Source organism: Lissotriton vulgaris, chromosome 5 (genome assembly GCF_964263255.1).
Source record: "Lissotriton vulgaris chromosome 5, aLisVul1.2, whole genome shotgun sequence".
In the NCBI taxonomy this organism is placed as follows: domain Eukaryota; kingdom Metazoa; phylum Chordata; class Amphibia; order Caudata; family Salamandridae; genus Lissotriton; species Lissotriton vulgaris.
In genome coordinates this window covers 849,863,946-849,886,344 of record NC_141693.1, presented here as the reverse complement: position 1 = coordinate 849,886,344, position 22,399 = coordinate 849,863,946, and the positions used below count along the sequence as shown (strand labels likewise).

The 22,399-nt window shown below is 47.7% G+C and overlaps 1 protein-coding gene across 1 annotated transcript in view; it reads right to left on the bottom strand.

Annotated features, from left to right (window-relative positions):
• The window catches only part of LOC147711687 (uncharacterized), an 86,915-nt gene that overhangs the window by 28,660 nt on the left and 35,856 nt on the right, over positions 1-22,399 (bottom strand). The window contains exon 3 of the mRNA XM_086919518.1: positions 152-309. Coding sequence (XP_086775644.1) covers positions 152-309 — 158 coding nt within the window. The remainder of the gene's footprint in view (positions 1-151; positions 310-22,399) is intronic.

Below are 22,399 nucleotides of genomic sequence, written 5' to 3'. Positions count from 1 at the left end.
TAGTGTAATGCCGTCATCAGCACAGCGCTACCGCGGCTGATGACGGAGCGGTTCCGTCATCAGCGTCCAAAAGGTTAAAAACAGGATTTTTTTAATAGTAAAGCAAAAGCCAAGCAAAAACATATTAAGATTTAGCCCACTTTCTACTTACCGCAAATTAGGCTGCTGGTCAATGGCTTGTTGTTGAAAGGTGACTCCCAGTCTTGGGAAACTTCGCTTTTCTACATTTGTGCCCCACTCCCTCTCCGTTGGGATCCCTTCTGTGGGGAGATAGTGCAGCATTTCATCTGATGATATTAAATCTAGCAACTAGAAATGGACAAATAATAAATAAGGAAATCACTTACAGTCCATATCATAGGGTGTTGCAGCATGTAGCAGGGCAGGCTTCCTATATAATTTATTTGAACCGGAAATAAAAATAAAAAAACAGTTTTAAAGTATGACGTTAGATTTAGGAATCTTGGCACCAAGAAGTGGATTTTTTCAGATTGCATTAGCAACAGTGTTTCAGTTAGGTTGACAAATCCGTCCACGATTCTGAGTTGGTCAATGTTTTCTGACTCCTGTGCAAACTGGAATTCTGGATTGTGTGGTAGACAGCATTCAAGGAACGACTGGATAACAACGCCCACAACAGCAAGGAACTCTTCAGCATCGTCAAAGAGCTCTCCAACCCCAACGCCGGAAACAATGACATCACTCCCTCGCAAGACCTCTGAGACTCACTTGCCTCGTTCTTCACAGACATACACAACAGCTTCGGCACACCGACCACGCACCCTACCACCGAACCAACGCCCCCCACCACCACCCTCCGCGCCTGGACCCCGGTAAGCACCGAAGATACCAGCCGCACGATGAACACCATCCACTCCGGATCACCAACCAACCCATACCCACACCATGTCTTCAACAAGGCCGACTCCGTCATCGCACCCCATAGCATCACTTCAGCAGACCCCACTGACCTCAAGAACTACCGCCCCATCTCGCTCCTCCCTTTTCCTGCCAAAGTCATCGAGAAGACCGTCAACAGACAGCTGGCTGCCTTCCTCGAGACAAACGGATCCCTGGACCACTCCCAGTCCGGCTTCCGAGCCAACCATAGCACCGAGACCGCTCTCATCGCAGCCACTGACGAAATCCGAGCCCTGCTCGACAATAGGGAAACAGCGGCCCTCATCCTCCTGGACCTCTCCGCAGCGTTCAACACTGTCTGCCACCGCACCCTAGTGCAGCACCTCAACAACATTGGAATCCAAGAGAAGGCACTTGAGTGGATCCTCTCCTTCCTCGCCGGAAGAACTCAGAGAGTCCGCCTCCCCCGTTCAGATCCGAGGCCACCGAAGTCATCTGCGGCGTACCACAAGGATCATCTCTCAGCCCCACCCTCTTCAACATCTACATGAGCCCCCTCGCGGCCATCGCACGCCAACACAACCTCAACATCATCTCCTATGCTGATGACACCCAGCTGATCCTCTCCCTCACCAACGACCCCGCCACCGCCAGAGCTGACCTGCACGAAGGGATGAAAGACGTAGCCGAGTGGATGATGAACAGCTGCCTGAAACTGAACTCAGAAAAGACGGAAGTCCTCATCCTGGGATCATCACCCTCTGCCTGGGACGACTCTTGGTGGCCCCCTGCCCTGGGCAGCGCACCCAAACCAACGGACCACGCACGCGCTATACAAATTTCTTTATTGATTGATTACCAAGTGCGATAAAGTCATCACTCTTCATTAAATGTCTTAATGTCAAACCTGACAGAATTTAAAAGAGGAAACAAGTATGGCATATACTGTAACATACAGATCATGGTGCAATAAGCACCAAAATTCACGTTTTTTCCAATAACTCGAATTAGATTCACTGAACACACCTGGTAAATTCCGAACTCCGGGGAGTCTGATTTTATCAGTTTCCCTTCCCTCACCTTCCCTCTGGCTCACTCGCAACAAGATCTAAAGTATAGTCTCTGACTCTGCATGGCAGTGATTATTAGAATATATAAACAGTTTATAAAATATAGAAGACTATCTGCTTCTACTCCCAGTTGCAGATAACATTTACACCTACGGAAAGTATGAAAGAAGGCCAGATGTTCTTAAGTCACATGTTTGGGATGGGGTAGGAAAACTGGAGTTCACACAGAGGGCTGTTGGAAGGATATTGCGAATGTTAGAAACACCTAAGAAGTTGGAATTTTCTAGGTATCCACAAACATTAGCAATGCACTGCTATCCCTAAATGCACACATAACTACTTCAGAAAATGGTGAATGATTTTGCTTTTAGGGTGTGTTAGAAATGGGGTTTCTGGTTGGCTAGGGTATGCACCTAAGCCAGACAGAACCCACCACTCTAGTCTGGGTAAGGGAGTTGCACACCCAAGATAACCCATGCTAACCTCCTTGATAGCTTGGCAGAGCAGTCAGGCTTCTCCCAGATGCAATGTGTGAAGTATTTTCACAACACACACCAGTGATACAATATATACACCACAAAAGAGACTCCACACAGTACTATATGAAAATATCTCATATATTGAATATAAACATAGACCACAATCACATAAAACACTTTGCCAACTTGGCAATTTTCATAATATTACAGGTAGTGCAATCAAGTGAAATACTTATATTTTGTACACATCATGAAAACCCCATCACTGTACATACTATGCATGTCCTGAAAAATACTCATTATCCTATCTTTGCCAAGTATAGACTGAAATAAATCACAATGGATGTATGTCAGTACAACGCAATCTTTTAGATCGCGGTACTTGACAACGCTACCATTACAACGCAAGTCGACTTGCGTTGGAGGGCGCGGATTGTGGAATATTATACTTTTATATTCCAACACCAGTCCATGTAACAGTAGGGAAGGTGTTGGAATATAAAATTACAATATTCCTTAACCAACAGCGCCATCCAGCGCAAGCCGTAGTAACGACTTGCATTGTAATGGCAGCGTTGTTAAGGTAGTGCGGTGTAAACACAACGTTGTAAACAATGTTCCCCATCACAATATTGTGGCATAAAATGCAGCAGTTAAATCAGGGAGAAAACACATAGATCACTATAGATCATAATAAGTAGGTGGATCCCAAAATAACATCATATGCTGAGAGTGTAGCACTCCTGCACTCCTGTTTTTTGACTTAGGGACAAAACACATGCATCATCAGGACACTATAGGGCACAGCGCACCTGTGCTCCTATTACATTGGCTATTGCTTCAGGTAGCTTTCCGTAGAATGCAGCAATACTCTGATTGGGTGCCTCCATCGAGGTCTCCTCAATCCTTGGAGCCATACACAGTGCCCCCAGGTAAGTGCAGGCATTGGGCGGCACGCACACCTCCCACATCGGCAGGGAAACTTCACTAGTCCCTTGCATGTGGAATGATCAAAAAGCAGCTGCCCTGATGTTGCAATGTGTCTGTGACCCTCAGGGATCTCTTTGACTGCTAGTAATAATACCCCAGGAATGGAGCCACGTTTGTCCTACCCACAGTATGAGTCGGCGGTGCTTCTGGCACAGAAAATTCTTTGGACACGCCCGCTTTCCCCTGCAGCTTCCCCTTGGGCCCCCGCACTGCCCGATGCAGAAAGTACCTGGCTGGCTCAGAGGTGACGGTGAGGCTGGTCATCCAGCGTAGGCTCCCCCAGTGTCAATCAGCCAGCACGCTCATGGGCCGGGGCTTCGCTGAGGGATTCCTGATGTACTGTGCGGCATCCAGCTGTCTGGCTGACGGGGCTCTGCTGAGGGGGGTTCCCACAGAGCAACTGGTGATAAGCAGAGTCGATCGTCGCGCTCTTGCTCTGACACAGCAATCCTCAACAGCACCAGGCCACTAAGCAGAGCCCCTGCTATTAATCAGCAATGAAAGACGGCACTACATGTGGGGCCCAATGCAGGAGTTTCCCACAAGAGGATTTCACATGTTCCCAGACAGAAGGCCAAGGAAGCACTCAACATGTGCCAAAGTTGCAGGCCCAGGGGCAGCAAAGGCCAGCGCTCACCACGTGCCAGTTTTTGGAAGGATGAATGGCATATGAAGTGCTCCTCACAAGCTTCACCAAACGGAACACTCTGACTTTGTCCCAAGGCCAGAGACACCGGAACACTCTTTACACAGCCCTCCAAGGATCTTTACAGCACACCAGGATATAAAGCGCTCCCCATATGCTTCCTTCTTTTTTAAGATGAAGAACAGTCCAGTCCTTCACCTGCTCCACACAGAAGCAGCAACTGCAGGTCACCCTACCCCTCACACATAAAGGGGCAGCACTCCTCACACAGTTCTCCTAGCCCTTCTTCCAGGCAGGTTCCTTTCTGTTCCAGAAAGTATCTATTGAAGTCTTTAATTTCCCTGAGACTTCCAACAACAGGCAAGCTCTTCATCAAGTCCTTGAAGATCTTCTCAAGCAGGATACCACAGCAGGGCAAAAAGAGTCAGTTATTTTCCTCTGCCCACAGATAGAAGCAGTAACTGTTCCCCTCACACATAAAAGGGCAGCACTCCTCACACAGCTCTTCAGCCGCTCTTCTTTGCAGGGTCCTCTTGATTCCAGAAGTGATATTAAGTTTTGGGGTTTTAGGTCCAATACTTATACCCCACTTTCTTATTGTAGTGTTTGTTTCAGAGTCCCTGAGATCAGTACAAAACAGTTCTGTCCTCCCTGTACCAGCTTGACCACAGGGCGATGGAGACAGCATTGTGCAGAGGAAACACATCCTATTCAGGTGCTTGGGATAACGCCTCCCACCACTCCAAAAGCAGAAAGATCGATTCAGACTGGGTATGAGTCACCCAGAAAAGGGCAAGACACACCTCAACCCCCTTGTGACTGTCTGGAGTGAATGCACATACCCAGCTCCTGTCACTCCAAAACTAGACATGAATACACAAATGGACAGAAACACACAGAATGGTAAAGCAAGAAAATCCCCACTTTCTAAAAGTGGCATTTTCAAACACACCATTCAAAAAACACCTTCACTAAAAGTTGTGTTATTAAATTCTGAGTTCAGAGAGCCTAAACTCCATTTCTCCATCTTGTCTCAGTGGAAAGTTACACTTGCAAGATTTTACAAGGCAGCTCCCATGTTAACCTATGAGATAGACAGCCTTTAAACAGTGAAAAACTAAATGTACAGTATTTCACACTTAGGATATGTAATACATAGCATTACATGTCCTACCTTTCACATACACTGCACCTTGCCCATTGCGTACCTTGAGTATACCTTATGAGTGGCTTACATGTAAGAAAAGGGAAAGTTAGGGCTTGGCTAGTGGGGGCACTTGACAGGTCGACATGGCAGTTAAAAACTGCACATGCAGACACTGCAGTGGCAGATCTGAGCAGGGCCGGACTGGGAACCAGAACCGGCCCTGGCAAAGTGCTCAGCCGGCCCCCCTCTCCCCCTCCGGGGGGGAGAGGAGAGGGAGGCGGGGCGCAACCGTGCTCTGTGACAGGGCCGGTTTTCGGCCGTTTTTGTTACAGGGCCGTTTTTGCAGCATAACAGCCCTGTAACAAAAACGGCCCCAGGGGCCCAAAACCGGCCCACAACCATGCGGCCCACCGGGGGATTGCCCGGTGCCCGCAACGGCCAGTCCGGGCCTGGATCTGAGACACATTTAAAGGACTACTCATGTGGGTCGTTTCTACCATTAGGCAGGACTAGGCAGCCGCCTAGGGCGGCAAAAGGGCTAGGGCGCAAAAGGGGGAATTATTTTACGCATACCTGATGGGGGGCTACTTTTTGGGTGCATTTAAGCCCACTGTGCACACGGGCAACTGCCTGTTAAAACACAACACCATACAAAGGTTAACAAAAACCACACGTTTTCATAATTTTGAAGACGCAGTGGACCCTGGCATCTGTACATGGTGCTATTCTGCTCTGCGGACACCTTTCTAGATTATAGTCTCAAAATTGTATTCCCAGAATTTACAGTTGCAATAAAGTGAACACTTGGAACTCTCTGCCGCTCACTTTGCGGGGAGCTACCAGCCTTTTAGCTTTCAGAAAAGGCCTTAAAACCTGGCTGTTCACCCAGTAGCCTGTTTCTCCTGTATGTATCTGTTTGGCCTTCTGTCCTTTTCTTTTTAACGGTGTTATGTTATTGTGTTGCAGCCCTCCTTTTCCATAAAGCGCCGGGACACTCTTTTTGAGTAGCCGCGCGCTATACAAAAGAATAAATAACATAACATAACATAACATAACACTTCGTAATCTTCACATAGCCTGTTATTTGAGCGTCACTCTGCAGAGGTCGCTCTGCCGAGCCTTTGACGCCCTGCCGCGTTTCTTTGCTCACCCTTCATAAAATGTAGCTGCTGAGAGGAAAAGTGGTTCTGTTTAAATAAAATAACCATTTCAAATCTCGTTTTTTAATCAACTAACATATATCACCTTAATGTAACAGAGATTACTGGGGCTCATTTCATCGAGACTGAGAGGATGAATTAAAGCAGAGATCACTGGTACTCATTTCATCAAGACTGAGAGGATGAAAGGTTGAGTTAATCTGACCAAACCAGGCTTCAAACCTACGAAATCTTGCAGTCTGCAGGGAAGCTCTTCGTCGTATCCTTCTGCAACATGTGCATTGACCCATCAAGCTATTTAAAGTTTTTTTTAATACACTTTCAGAATTCAAAATGCAGCTTGCTCGCCAGGACTCAATTAAAACCATAGAACAATAGTTCTTTAGGGTTTTATCAACGTTTTGGACTTTTGTTGGGAAATGTGGATCGCGGAGACTTTTCTGCTCAGTCAGCAACGTCAGGTTTTGAATACAGAATTTAAGTGGATGTTCTGTTACAATCCACAACTAACATGCCAACTTCATACATTAATTATTTGAGCTTTCAAAAATGCCATGCAGCATAAAAGTCAGTTCTTAGGATCAACACACTTAGTACAGGGGAAGGACATCCTAATCAGCTGGTACAGAATATTAGGCGATAGAATATTTTGACATAAATACGAAGCTAAATATACATAACGATTGGAAATACTTTCTGTAAACTGGTTGGTTGCGAATTTAACGGGACGACAAAATTAACGTCATTCGAAGCGTTATGTCTATTTACAATAGCCTTTGCTTATTGTCTGAGGGCTGTTACAGCCTGGTTACTGCCCTAAAATGCAGCAAAAATCCCTTCTGCTGTGAAGTTCGAAATAACTGCAACAACCAATGTACTTACGAACCAGCTCTTGGTAGAACAACCCGTGGCCTGAGGCACTTGAGTGTTGCATTTGCCATACTTGTGTTGGGGTTAGTGTCGCGCCAGGCGTGACACCTTCATCCAATCATTACTTTTTTTGGGGGGAGAGGGGCAAAAAAACACTTTCTGGTTGTAGATTCATAGTCCACGTTTACACGGGTAAAAACTAAAGCGCAAGTTACCGAATGCATCGGGCAGTGGCAGAACAGACTGTAATAGCTGAAGGTGTCACTCGTGGCATTGGCCACGTTTATGACGTTTTATGTAACAGCAGGTTTTACAGACGCTTAACTTATTTCCTTGGCAGCTCTGCGTTATGTGGATGTAAATTAAAGCCTAAACAGTATGGTATTATACCTTCTTTTATATCTAATGCATTTATTCTTCTAGCCTGGATGACAGGGGGAGAGAGTGATGGTAGTAAAACGGAGGGGGCGGCATTTTTCAATTCTTGCCTAGGGCGGCAAAACACCTAGAAACGGCCCTGGCACAACCAGTGCTGCAAGCTCACTGGTAGTATTTGATTTGCAGCCCCTGGCACACACAGTGCACTTTAGTAGGGACTAAACAGTAACCCAAATATGTCAATAATGGATAACCAATCATAATCACAATATACACAGAGAGTGTATGCACTGTAGCACTGATCAGCATTGGTAAAGTGCCGAGAGTCCTATAGCCAACAAAAAACAGCGTAAGAAAATAGGAGACAAAGGGTAAAAAGATGGGAATAAACCTGCAAAAAGGGCCATGTCTAACAGAGTGTAAAAGTTTCCCATGTGTTCCAAGGAAGGGATTTCTTCAAAACAAAAAACGTTATTCACCACTAACGATTTTGCTTCCAATGGAAACACAGAACACTGTCAGTTTAACAATGCCCTTCTAATACCTTCCTTCTGCCACCAGTAAAATAGATTGAGTAAAACAAACATAATGGTACACACCAAGGAAATCGAGCCTATATGTGCACGCTACATGTAAGAAAAATACCTTTTTATTCAGTGCTTTCCATTCACCCTTCAGTTTTTGGATTTACAATGTATTCTCACTACAAGAGTTTTTTGTATCCCTCTTTCTATTTGTGAATAGTCATGCAGAACAATATTTTGAATTCAAATCCATTATGTATGTTTCACACTAGGAGGCACTATATGGTAACAAACCTAGAGCCTCTGACATAGATGTAGCATTTCTTGCGATTCTGTCAAAGTCTCTGTGACTCCTTATAGATAGATCTCATAAAACGTGTATTTGCAAAGTGTATATTCATCTCGTACACTTGATGTTGAATAAAGGCGTGCAACTTGAATATCGAACCCACAATATCTGTGTAACAGAATATCGAGCACAAATATTTGGAGTTAGAAATAGTAAACCTATTGTTCCCTTTTACATTTCAAAATTTTGTCCCTCGATATTCTGTCCTCCATATTTTAATATTACAATATTGTTGGATTCGATATTCAACAGTACAACCATCAAGAAACACTGGTTGACATGCGTCTTAGTGGAAAGAAAAACTAAAATGTCATGATATAAACGAAATCATTCTATGCATCCAGACTGAAGTACATTGAAAGAGTGTCTGTTTTATTTGTGGTTGCAGGCAAACTCCATTCTCCCAATTCACGAAGTGAGGACTAATGGAAAGGGGTGACCATTCGGTCCCCCGGAACGTATGGTGGAGTACCACGATCCCCCCGGGAAGCCATCTTGGGCGGGAGGCGAGTCTCGGCTGGTATGCCCGAAGCGGCGTAGCCGGGGCGCGCCTTTTTCCCGCCCTAGAGTGGGTTGTCCTAGACACTGACGCGGCCGGCCACGCCATCGGAGGCAGGCGGGGGCGGGTTTACGCCCGCCCTGAAGACGGATAAAAGGAGCAGAAAGCCAAGAAAGCATCCTCTTGTTCCTGTGCTCTGAAGCTGCACCTCCCCGCTGCATGTGAGCTCGAGACGGAACGAAGAGCCAATTTTGAGCGTTGTAATCTTTCTTTTTGTCTTACAGATATTCCGTCTGAGAATGCCCAAGAAAGTCGGAAAGCGGGTCAGTACCGATCAGATGCTCCGCATGCTCATGAAGGAGGTAGCCGATTTGAAGAAGCAGATGGCGACTAAGGACGGGGAGGGAGGACCGAAACGGCCTTTGCCGGGAGCAGTCCCCGGTGGGAGAGGCAAGAGGTCCAGAAGGGGGGCACTCGGGGGGGAGACCCCGGTTCCCGATACCCCACTTGAGGAGCCAACCCCGGTGCCGAAAGAGGGAAACCCGATCCCCGTGGTGGTCACCCCCGTGAACGGGGAGGATATGCCTCCCGAGTTAGCGGCACAATTGGCAGCGTGGTTGGGAAAAGATAGCGAGGGCACCACGGCTGACGACGCCCGGGCAGTAATGAGACAACTGCGGGAATCTAGGGAGGCTGCGAAGGCACCATCTTCTGTTAACGCATCAGGCCCAGGTTCGGTGGCAGATGCAGCGTCTGGTTCAGGTAAGCTGCCATTGCCGATTGCAGGGGAGGGGTCTGTACCTTCACGAAGGGAAAAGGTGGCTCAGCATGTGCCACTAGAAATTAAGGAAAAGATTTGGGCGAATAAGTATGTGAACATTTTTTCTTTGCTTACCGATCACTACGAGATGGAGCACGTGAAGAGCCAAAAGGAGCTCATGCATCCGAGTGTTTGGCGCGCAAAGATGGCCGCCTTTAAGGTTGACGAAAACATTGGTACTTGGGGCAGAGCGTGGGGCATTTTTACCTCCATCATGGGCGAGCGCAGGCCCGAGTTGCTGACCGAGTTGCCTATTTATCAATCACGTATCATGGAGTATTCCGTAGCATATGGGGGCAATCAGTGGTTCTGCTATGACAATCTGTTTAGAAAAGCTAAGGAACACGACCCAATTTTGACTTGGGATTGTTACGACTCCGTGTCATGGCAAAAAATGGAGAGTACAGGAATGTTGAAGGTACCATTGTTAGGGAGTATCGGGGGGGAATCTTCCCGCCAAAACTCTGGGACACCCTTTCGGACGGGTGCAGGTAACGAGTACCACTCGAAGCCGAGTGGCAACACAGGTAAAAAGGGGATATGTTGGAATTTCAACAGAGGGAAATGTACGAGGCCACAGGGGTCATGCAAATTCAGACATGAGTGTGGGGGGTGTGGGCAGCCATCCCATCCTGAGTCCATGTGCAGAGCCAAAACGGGTGATAACGGTGGTAAGGGAGGCGCCAAACAGGTCTAATATAGTCCGAGGGGCGCCTTTACCTACCCCGATTGATACCATGGCAATGATTCCTTGGCTCAACGAATACCCGGATCATGCTTCCGCTGGGGTGTTACGAAACGGGTTTTCATATGGTTTCCGCATCCCAGTGGGGGATTTTCAGGGTGTAGCAAACTGTAAAAATCAACTGTCGGTCTTGCAGCACACGGCGGTGGTGCAGGTAAAGATTGGGAAAGAGGTGACTCGAGGTCGTGTCGCCGGTCCATTCGATTTGCCACCGGTTGCTAACTTTGTTTGTTCCCCTCTAGGGGTGGTCCCCAAGAAGGACCCGGGTGAGTTTCGGCTGATACATAACTTGTCAGCCCCACGTGGTCTTTCCGTGAATGACGCGATAGACCCGGAAGTGTGTTCGGTGCGGTACGCATCTTTCGATGAGGCCGTTGCCATGTTGAATCGCCTGGGGCCCGGGACGCTGATGGCAAAATCGGACATCGAGTCAGCGTTCCGGTTGCTCCCGGTACACCCAGACGATCAGCGTCTCCTTGGTTTTCAGTTTCAGGGTCGCTATTACATGGATAGATGTATGCCAATGGGGTGCTCGATTTCCTGTGCCTATTTCGAGAAGTTCAGTTGTTTTCTGCAGTGGGTATTCACAAGGAAAACAGGTTTTCAACATGTTATGCACTATCTCGATGACTTTCTGTTTTTGGGGGCAGCCGGGGATCCTGAGTGTGGACAGGCTTTACATGAATTTTGTGTCTTAATGAATCAATTCGGTGTGCCATTGGCGCCAGGTAAGACTGTGGGTCCCTCGACCTTGATCGAGTTTCTGGGGATCGAGCTCGACTCGGTAGAAGGTTGTTTTCGATTACCCAAGGAAAAAGTGTTAAAATTCAGGTTATCCCTTGAGACATGTATTCGTGCAACAAAAGTAAACCTGCATCAATTGCAACAGGTGGTGGGTCAGTTGAATTTTGCCCTGAGAGTGATACCAATGGCGCGCCCCTTTTCCCACTCGATTGCACAAGCCATGGTCGGCCTGAAGGAAGGACAACACCGCACAAGACTCTCAGCAGAGGTTCGCCAGGACATGCGCATTTGGTTGGCATTTCTGGCGGATTTCAATGGTCGAATTGTCTGGAACAAACCAGCGGTGTCCTCCGAGGAGCTGGGGCTTTGGACAGATTCGGCGGGGAGTATAGGTTTTGGTGCCATATTTGGTACACAATGGTCGGCTCAAAAATGGCCGTCATGGTGGCACGAGTTCGGGTTGACAAGTAACATTGCTTTTCTCGAACTTTTTCCTATTTTGGTGGCCCTGAAAACGTGGCCCGAGGGGTTCCGTGATCACTCTGTGGTATTCTGGTCTGATAACATGACCGTGGTTGAGTGTATCAATAGTCAGGCAGCACGATGCAGATTGATTCTGAGACTGCTCAAGGAAATTGTGTTGTTATGCATGCAACTGAATGTACTGTTTAGGGCAAGACATGTGCCGGGGGTGATGAACCAAGCGGCTGATGCGCTTTCTCGTTTCCGTATGCAGGCCTTCTGGGGTTTTCTGCCCACAGCGGACCCGGTGGCGGCACCCTTTCCCGAAGCTCTCTGGTCTCTCGGTGCCCCGAACTACAAAACCTCGTGGGAGAGAGTTTAGCACCCAGGACGAGGAAGGCATATGAAGGGGCGTTCCGTTCCTATTGGGCCTTTTTGGGTACTGCTAGGGGGGAGCTTTGGGGTCAGGAAGAGTTTGTAGTGAAATTTCTGCTCTCTTTACATCAGGCAGGCAAATCAGTAGCTACGGCCCAGAGGCATCGGGCCGCCATTTCCTTTATGGCAAAGGCTCATGGGATCCAGGACCCGACAGCGTCTTTCGTTGTGCAGAAAGCGCTACGTGGGTGGCAACGCCTTGAGGGTCGCAGAATAGATGAGAGGCACCCGATAGGTCTGGATAGGCTGACCCTGTTATTGCCCGTGCTCCCGGCAACGTGTTCATCCCAGTACGAAGCAGTGTTGTTCCGAGCCGCATTTGCACTAGCATTCCATGGGGCTATGCGGGTAAGCGAATTAGTGGCAAAGAACAAGCGGGATACGATGGGGGGACTGTGCCGGGAGCACATTCAGGTCAGGGGGGAGACGATGACGGTCTCATTTGTTAGGTCCAAATCCGATCAGGGAGCAATCGGGGACTGCGTAATCATTCAGAGGATCCCCGGGTCTTCCATGTGCCCTGTGGTATGCGTAGAGGAATATTTAGCGCAGAGGATTGCAGCATGGGGGGGGACCTTGTTGAGACACGCTGACGCCACCCCACTGACGAGGTTTCAGTTCCAGAGGGTGCTTGCGATGTCGATTTCGGCCGCGGGCTTGAACCCCGGCGAGTTCGGGACCCATTCCTTTCGGATAGGGGCTGCTACTGAGGCTACAGCCAGGGGTCTGAGTGTAGAACAAGTAAAACGTGTGGGGCGTTGGTCCTCGAACTGTTATAAAAGGTATGTGCGGTTGCACATGTTGTGAAGCTGTAATGATATACTCACGCTTCTTGTTTTTGTTTGGTTTTCAGTTGCGCAAGCTTACGAAGCGGGGCGAACTGTGCAGTCGACCCGACTCTTGGGGACCAGCAGTCAGAAATCACCGTCTGCGAAAAAGGAGGTGTGGGTCGTGGGCCACTCATACGTGAGGCGTGCCGCGGACGTATTCAAAGCAGGTGATATGATTCACGTGGCTGGGGAATACGGGTACAGGGTGTCCTTCTACGGAAAGGGCAGGCTCTGTATGGACCAGTTTCGATCCTTTTTTGAGGGTTTGTTAGAGCGGACAAGGTCACCGCCGTCTATAATCATAGTCCATCTTGGGGGTAACGATCTGGTGGCCACTGGTAGACGACTTCTTCTTGAGGCAATGCTTTCCACAGTAAGTTGGTTGGCAAGAAGAGTTCGAGGGTGCACAATAGCATGGTCCCATATGATCCCACGGAAAGTGTGGCGGGGGGCTATTTCGGTTTCTGCTCTGAATCATTCAGTAAAGAAAATAAATAACAAAGTGAGTAGATTGTTTCGTTCAAATACACTGCATTCTGTTTCGCATGGTTGTATCAAAGGGGACAGTATGTATTTGGGGGACGGGGTTCATTTGTCCCGGGTGGGGAATGAGTTACTCATAGGAGACCTCATAGCTTGGTTGAAGGGTTTAAGACATGACCTTTAGGCAGGAGTGGGGGGTCCGGATAGCCGGTCAACTATCCGGCCTGTGGCGGTAAGGTCATGATCGGTGAGCAGTAATTGGAAGATCCCTATGGGGGGGCGTCACCCATTACGGATGGGAGCGCTCGGGGGAGGTGGCCATGGGCCCCTCAACGGGGAGGCGGTCCCGTCTAAGGATAGGCCGCCGGAAGGAAAGGAAAGGTGGTCAAGGCCCCTTCCTGGATAGGAGGGGCTACGGGCCCTCCTGGGGAATTTCCCGGGGCCAGGACATCTGCGACGGCAGATGGGTAAGTTGTGTGGGGTGCGGGAGGGGGTTTACGCTACCTTTTAGACACCTCACACGAGTCCTCGGACGACCGTTAAATGGCGTTGAGTTCATTGGGGCTCCCGTCAAGTCCAAGGGAAATTGGTAGATGCACTTGAGGTACGCCTCGGTGCGGTCACTCCCCTCACAAGTGAGGGTGGTTTTTCTGGTTTAGGGATCTGACACCGGTTACGACCTTGCCGTTGGCCCTTAACGTTAGGATGTACAATTTCAAGTCAAATGTTTTGTAGGATGTTAGTTCGGCTAGGAGAACCTTTGTATTAGAGATCTGTTAAGGTTAGCCAAACATCGTAATGTGGAAATGAAATTGTACATAATATGAAACTGTTATTTTAATGTTTTGATTTTGTTTCATATTTTAATAAATACGGCCGGGAAGGGTAACTCCCTTCCCGCCTTCCAAAAGTTCAAGAACTGTTTCCGGTTTCCCAATTCTTGGGGATTGTGTTGAGAGGGGGTGGCGGGTATCTCAGCCATATGGAAAGGGGCGACCATTCGGTCCCCCCGAACGTATGGTGGAGTACCACGATCCCCCCGGGAAGCCATCTTGGGCGGGAGGCGAGTCTCGGCTGGTATGCCCGAAGCGGCGTAGCCGGGGCGCGCCTTTTTCCCGCCCTAGAGTGGGTTGTCCTAGACACTGACGCGGCAGGCCACGCCCTCGGAGGCAGGCGGGGGCGGGTTTACGCCCGCCCTGAAGACGGATAAAAGGAGCAGAAAGCCAAGAAAGCATCCTCTTGTTCCTGTGCTCTGAAGCTGCACCTCCCCGCTGCACGTGAGCTCGAGACGGAACGAAGAGCCAATTTTGACCCACCCACCAGCCCCTGAGGACAGCTAGTTGTTTTTTGAATAAAGTTTTGATGTGGTAACTCTGTTTTTTGCAGGTTGTGATGATTGTCGTGAAATTTTTGAATATGCAATAAAGAATGGTTATTTTCAGTATGTTTTTGCAAATAAAGTAATTTTGCACTAGTGTTGATCAGTATTCATGCTTGTAATAAGTTATGTTTGTTTTATAATCTTAGTGAGCTAGGTAGAATTGTCGTATTTATTTTGGTCGGGCGGTAAGGTCATGATCGGTGAGCAGTAATTGGAAGATCCCTATGGGGGGGCGTCACCCATTACGGATGGGAGCGCTCGGGGGAGGTGGCCATGGGCCCCTCAACGGGGAGGCGGTCCCGTCTAAGGATAGGCCGCCGGAAGGAAAGGAAAGGTGGTCAAGGTCCCTTCCTGGATAGGAGGGGCTATGGGCCCTCCTGGGGAATTTCCCGGGGCCAGGACATCTGCGACGGCAGATGGGTAAGTTGTGTGGGGTGCGGGAGGGGGTTTACGCTACCTTTTAGACACCTCACACGAGTCCTCGGACGACCGTTAAATGGCGTCGAGTTCATTGGGGCCCCCGTCAAGTCCAAGGGAAATTGGTAGATGCACTTGAGGTACGCCTCGGTGCGGTCACTCCCCTCACAAGTGAGGGTGGTTTTTCTGGTTTAGGGATCTGACACCGGTTACGACCTTGCCGTTGGCCCTTAACGTTAGGATGTACAATTTCAAGTCAAATGTTTTGTAGGATGTTAGTTCGGCTAGGAGAACCTTTGTATTAGAGATCTGTTAAGGTTAGCCAAACATCGTAATGTGGAAATTAAATTGTACATAATATGAAACTGTTATTTTAATGTTTTCATTTTGTTTCATATTTTAATAAATACGGCCGGGAAGGGTAACTCCCTTCCCGCCTTCCAAAAGTTCAAGAACTGTTTCCGGTTTCCCAATTCTTGGGGATTGTGTTGAGAGGGGGTGGCGGGTATCTCAGCCATATGGAAAGGGGCGACCATTCGGTCCCCCCGAACGTATGGTGGAGTACCACGATCCCCCCGGGAAGCCATCTTGGGCAGGAGGCGAGTCTCGGCTGGTATGCCCGAAGCGGCGTAGCCGGGGCGCGCCTTTTTCCCGCCCTAGAGTGGGTTGTCCTAGACACTGACGCGGCCGGCCACGCCCTCGGAGGCAGGCGGGGGCGGGTTTACGCCCGCCCTGAAGACGGATAAAAGGAGCAGAAAGCCAAGAAAGCATCCTCTTGTTCCTGTGCTCTGAAGCTGCACCTCCCCGCTGCACGTGAGCTCGAGACGGAACGAAGAGCCAATTTTGACCCACCCACCAGCCCCTGAGGACAGCTAGTTGTTTTTTGAATAAAGTTTTGATGTGGTAACTCTGTTTTTTGCAGGTTGTGATGATTGTCGTGAAATTTTTGAATATGCAATAAAGAATGGTTATTTTCAGTATGTTTTTGCAAATAAAGTAATTTTGCACTAGTGTTGATCAGTATTCATGCTTGTAATAAGTTATGTTTGTTTTATAATCTTAGTGAGCTAGGTAGAATTGTCGTATTTATTTTGGTCGGGCGGTAAGGTCATGATCGGTGAGCAGTAATTGGAAGATCCCTATGGGGGGGCGTCACCCATTACGGATGGGAGCGCTCGGGGGAGGTGGCCATGGGCCCCTCAACGGGGAGGCGGTCCCGTCTAAGGATAGGCCGCCGGAAGGAAAGGAAAGGTGGTCAAGGCCCCTTCCTGGATAGGAGGGGCTACGGGCCCTCCTGGGGAATTTCCCGGGGCCAGGACATCTGCGACGGCAGATGGGTAAGTTGTGTGGGGTGCGGGAGGGGGTTTACGCTACCTTTTAGACACCTCACACGAGTCCTCGGACGACCGTTAAATGGCGTCGAGTTCATTGGGGCCCCCGTCAAGTCCAAGGGAAATTGGTAGATGCACTTGAGGTACGCCTCGGTGCGGTCACTCCCCTCACAAGTGAGGGTGGTTTTTCTGGTTTAGGGATCTGACACCGGTTACGACCTTGCCGTTGGCCCTTAACGTTAGGATGTACAATTTCAAGTCAAATGTTTTGTAGGATGTTAGTTCGGCTAGGAGAACCTTTGTATTAGAGATCTGTTAAGGTTAGCCAAACATCGTAATGTGGAAATGAAATTGTACATAATATGAAACTGTTATTTTAATGTTTTGATTTTGTTTCATATTTTAATAAATACGGCCGAGAAGGGTAACTCCCTTCCCGCCTTCCAAAAGTTCAAGAACTGTTTCCGGTTTCCCAATTCTTGGGGATTGTGTTGAGAGGGGGTGGCGGGTATCTCAGCCATATGGAAAGGGGCGACCATTCGGTCCCCCCGAACGTATGGTGGAGTACCACGATCCCCCCGGGAAGCCATCTTGGGCGGGAGGCGAGTCTCGGCTGGTATGCCCGAAGCGGCGTAGCCGGGGCGCGCCTTTTTCCCGCCCTAGAGTGGGTTTGTCCTAGACACTGACGCGGCCGGCCACGCCCTCGGAGGCAGGCGGGGGCGGGTTTACGCCCGCCCTGAAGACGGATAAAAGGAGCAGAAAGCCAAGAAAGCATCCTCTTGTTCCTGTGCTCTGAAGCTGCACCTCCCCGCTGCACGTGAGCTCGAGACGGAACGAAGAGCCAATTTTGACCCACCCACCAGCCCCTGAGGACAGCTAGTTGTTTTTTGAATAAAGTTTTGATGTGGTAACTCTGTTTTTTGCAGGTTGTGATGATTGTCGTGAAATTTTTGAATATGCAATAAAGAATGGTTATTTTCAGTATGTTTTTGCAAATAAAGTAATTTTGCACTAGTGTTGATCAGTATTCATGCTTGTAATAAGTTATGTTTGTTTTATAATCTTAGTGAGCTAGGTAGAATTGTCGTATTTATTTTGGTCGGGCGGTAAGATCATGATCGGTGAGCAGTAATTGGAAGATCCCTATGGGGGGGCGTCACCCATTACGGATGGGAGCGCTCGGGGGAGGTGGCCATGGGCCCCTCAACGGGGAGGCGGTCCCGTCTAAGGATAGGCCGCCGGAAGGAAAGGAAAGGTGGTCAAGGCCCCTTCCTGGATAGGAGGGGCTACGGGCCCTCCTGGGGAATTTCCCGGGGCCAGGACATCTGCGACGGCAGATGGATAAGTTGTGTGGGGTGCGGGAGGGGGTTTACGCTACCTTTTAGACACCTCACACGAGTCCTCGGACGACCGTTAAATGGCGTCGAGTTCATTGGGGCCCCCGTCAAGTCCAAGGGAAATTGGTAGATGCACTTGAGGTACGCCTCGGTGCGGTCACTCCCCTCACAAGTGAGGGTGGTTTTTCTGGTTTAGGGATCTGACACCGGTTACGACCTTGCCGTTGGCCCTTAACGTTAGGATGTACAATTTCAAGTCAAATGTTTTGTAGGATGTTAGTTCGGCTAGGAGAACCTTTGTATTAGAAATCTGTTAAGGTTAGCCAAACATCGTAATGTGGAAATGAAATTGTACATAATATGAAACTGTTATTTTAATGTTTTCATTTTGTTTCATATTTTAATAAATACGGCCGGGAAGGGTAACTCCCTTCCCGCCTTCCAAAAGTTCAAGAACTGTTTCCGGTTTCCCAATTCTTGGGGATTGTGTTGAGAGGGGGGGGCTGGTATCTCAGCCATAACTACCTGAGCAAAAGTGTCGAATTCTGAAATGTCTGACTTCAGTTGTGCAACAACTCACAGTTGTCCACTTAACTGTTGTAAAGACGAGACCCCTTATGTGCCTCGATTTTGATAGGTGTTGACCTTTTGAACAAGAAACTATTTTTTGTTAAAATCTGTAATTTATGCAGAAGATGAAAACTGTGACAATCGTGGCAAGTCCATATGTACATGGAAAAGCCATGAATGGGAATCGCGTTTATTTTGTGGTTCTGCGTATAGAAATAGCTCAGTGCCATACATTGTTTTTATGCAGGGCATCTCATACGCACGCGCACTAAAAAAACTCAACCTGCTTACAAAATATACCATCTACTCCAGACTTTACGTTAATAGCCAAAGGTTAAAAATAGTATCGAAACAGAAGACACTCAATCAACCATTTTCAATCTGGCTTCAGACAAACAAGGACATTTGACAAACGTCCTCATCTTCACAATTACATCCAACAGGTCTGATTTTGTCTTTCTCCCAAGAGACTGCAATGGCCGATTCTTCTGCCAAAGTGTTCCGCCCCCTGCTTGATGGGAAGTATTGATTTCACTGACGCACATTACCTATACCTGACACCAGTCCCTAAATGCAGCTCACCGACCATATCAATCTTGTTTCCAGTTCGTGTATATTTAGGTTGCAAAGTCTGTCAGTTTCCAAGATAAATGTTCTTACAAGCGATGTCCAATTTTAACAACTGTCACACATGTGTCTTAAATCTTCTGGACGGCTGGCATGCGTGAATCAGCATCCTAACCATTGCAGGTGAGAGATGCGGGGGAAGCTGGTTGAGGCATCCATCACTTGAGGGATGGTAGCCATCGTCATTAGGTGCGCTAATACCTCCTTGCTTCTTTGATTTGCTTTGTAGGGCTAAATTGTGCTAGAGGTGACCTTGAGGCACCTGGCCTCAACATCCCAATTAAATACATTCTACTAAACCGTGCATTTGAGCTGTGTAGGGTTTGTTGTCATACACTGTGTAAACTTCACTGAGAAAAACACTGAATAACCAAATTTAGAGCTAAAACAGCAGGATTGCGAATCAATTTTACTATGAAAAATGAAAAGTGCCACATTTTAGCAGTAGAGATTTTCAACCACAAACAAGCGTGAATCTCGCGCATCCTGTTTAATTGTAGGGCAGGTACGAATGTGATGTTGAGGCTTTTTGAAAAGAACTTTGCAGAAAACAGTTTTCTTTAACTTTCGGTAAATGGAAACGAAAGTGTGAGGATGAAATATGTTAACTGTTAACGGAAATGCAAGACCCCATCACAAATATAACTGCATCAACTGCATGTCCGATGTCTCTATAGCATTATCTAATACGTAAACGGAGTTGCCACAACCATACACCAGCCATAGGTCCTAAAGTCGGGGTTTTGCCAGGAGGGGGAAGGGCCGCACAATCCTGCTTTTCACTGAAACCATTTTCAGGCACTGGGCAGTGAGCTCTCCTTTCCTGTTTAAAGTAAAGGATTATAACCCCTCTTCTAGTAGAAATCGAGCCCTGCAAAGACTGGAAAGCTTGGGCGTGGCAGTGTTCCTGTACAGACACCCACTTTAACTCCCAAGAAGCCCAAACTTTCTGACTATCTCCTCTGAGGACATGAAAATTCTCACCGGTTATGTGTCTTTAGAATTGCTGCGGCTTCAGAGTCCTATTCATGATGTGGTGGCTCGCTTAAGTTGTAGCATGGGAAAGGGGGGCATATTACCAAGGCAGGCGTAATATGCCTATTAGCAAGCTGTCGCTAACATCAGTTAGCGACAGCTTTTAGGTGATAGCGAGCGGTTTTGTGCCCGCTTTGCATGTCAGCGATATTTATCGCTAATGACATGCAAAGTGGGCGTACCCAACCATATGGCTATCGCCTATTATCAACGCAGGCGTGGCGATTAAAATATTTGCATTAAGCGCGAATATCGCCAAATCCTAACGCCTGCTCAGACCACTTGTTAGCCTGTATATCCAATGGGAGGTGGATATTCAGGTTAAGTCCCTATTAGCGATAATGCCTGAATATCGCTGAGTTTCCAGCGATATTCACACATTTCGCCGCTATCGCCGGATATTTTATCACTTTGCAGATAAACATTGCTAATAGCACGTTACCTCTGTGATAAAATCTGGCGATGCGCGGCGATAAAAAAAATGACGCTAAGCTTATTTAGCGATAAATATCGCTAGTTGTTGATAATATGCTGCAGAGTTCCCTCGGTTGTCAGATTGATTACTGTTTATCGGAAAAATAACCGGCATATCCTCAGCGATAACGATAGCATCTCTGAAGGAGTGCTTCGGAGAGGAGATAAGCACAATATTATAACAAGAAGGATCCCTCTATTTACGAGATTGGGACCTTTCACAGGTATATAAACAGGTATCCTGTGATACACATTTATCATGGAACACAGAACTTTAAAGGCCTAAACAAGACGTATGGATCCATTAAATCTACCTTAATTCTTCCGCCTTCTCCAAAAGGTCCCAACTATTTCTCTGATTAAACATTCAGGAAGTCCAAAAAGCAGTACCTTTTATAAATCAACGAATATTTACAGAAATAGAGAAGGTTGAGATGGTTTCCTGACGTAGGCAATCTGCCGAAACGTGCAGCGTTCTCATCTACCGCCGACCCTCCTTTCGGTCCAAGAACCATCTGCACTGTGTTCCAAATACATGATAAAGTGTTGTACTCCATATAAAATTATACTGTATTGTATGACCTTTTCAAATAATATGATCATGTTTCATATGTGATACATTGTTTGATGCATTGAAAATTTTAATGAAGTATAAATATTTTTGATACAAAAAAACGATAAATTACCATGAAAATAAAACGAGTTTGGATAATATCTATGCACAATGTTCTATGACTGATTACATGTTGTCCTGTTAGATTATTGGTCTTTTGAAGGTTATACACTTGTACCTAGCTTGTTTTTTCCCCCTTCATGGGGTACCACCAGCTACCACTCCAGCTCGACTCACAGTACATAACCATCTTCGCGACCCACGTAGGTCTCCGATGCAACCGGTGCTTCAACCTTGATACTTCTAGTGCAGCAGAAGTATTTCAGAACACTATCTGAGAGATCCTCAGTGGGCTGCCCGGAGTCCTCAACGTAAGTGAAGACATCCTGGTGTACGCCAAGTCCCTCAAAGAACACCACTCACACCTGCGAGGGAAGTTGCAAAGAATCCAGTGATCAGGTCTGACTCTTCCCACAGAAAAATGTGAATTCCCCAAGATGAGAATCAGCTTTTTGGGCTACACCTTCTTAAGTGATGGCATTGCCCCTGACCCAGAGAAGGTGAGGGATATCCAAGAGGCTTCAGAACCAACCAACAATTCTGAGGTGCGGAGGTATGGTCAGCTTCTGCAGGAGATTTATACTGGATCTGACAAATCTCACTTGCCCTCTCAAAGAACTCACAAAAGCCTTGACACCTTGGCAGTGGAGAGGGCAGACCAAGAACAGGCTTTTCAGAACAGGAAAGCAGCACTTTCCTCCAACACCACCTTACCATACTTTGATCCGCTCAAGCCCCCAAACATAGCAGTAGACATGAGTCTCAATAGCCTGGGGGCAGTCCTAATGCAGCAGCAGCAAGATAAGAGCTGGGTTTCAGTGGCATATGCAAGCAGTTCTCTGACAGAGACAGAACAGAGATACTCTCAGATGAAAAGTGAAGCCATTGCAATTCACTGGGCCTATATGCATTTTCACATCTACGTCTATGGCTGCCTGTTCGTCGTTTCAACAGATCATAAGCCCCTAATATCCCTCTTTCACAGCTCCTCATTAAAGCCCCCTCTGAGAATAAAGAAGTGGCTGCTACAGCTTTGGGATTATGACCGTTGTACCGAATATC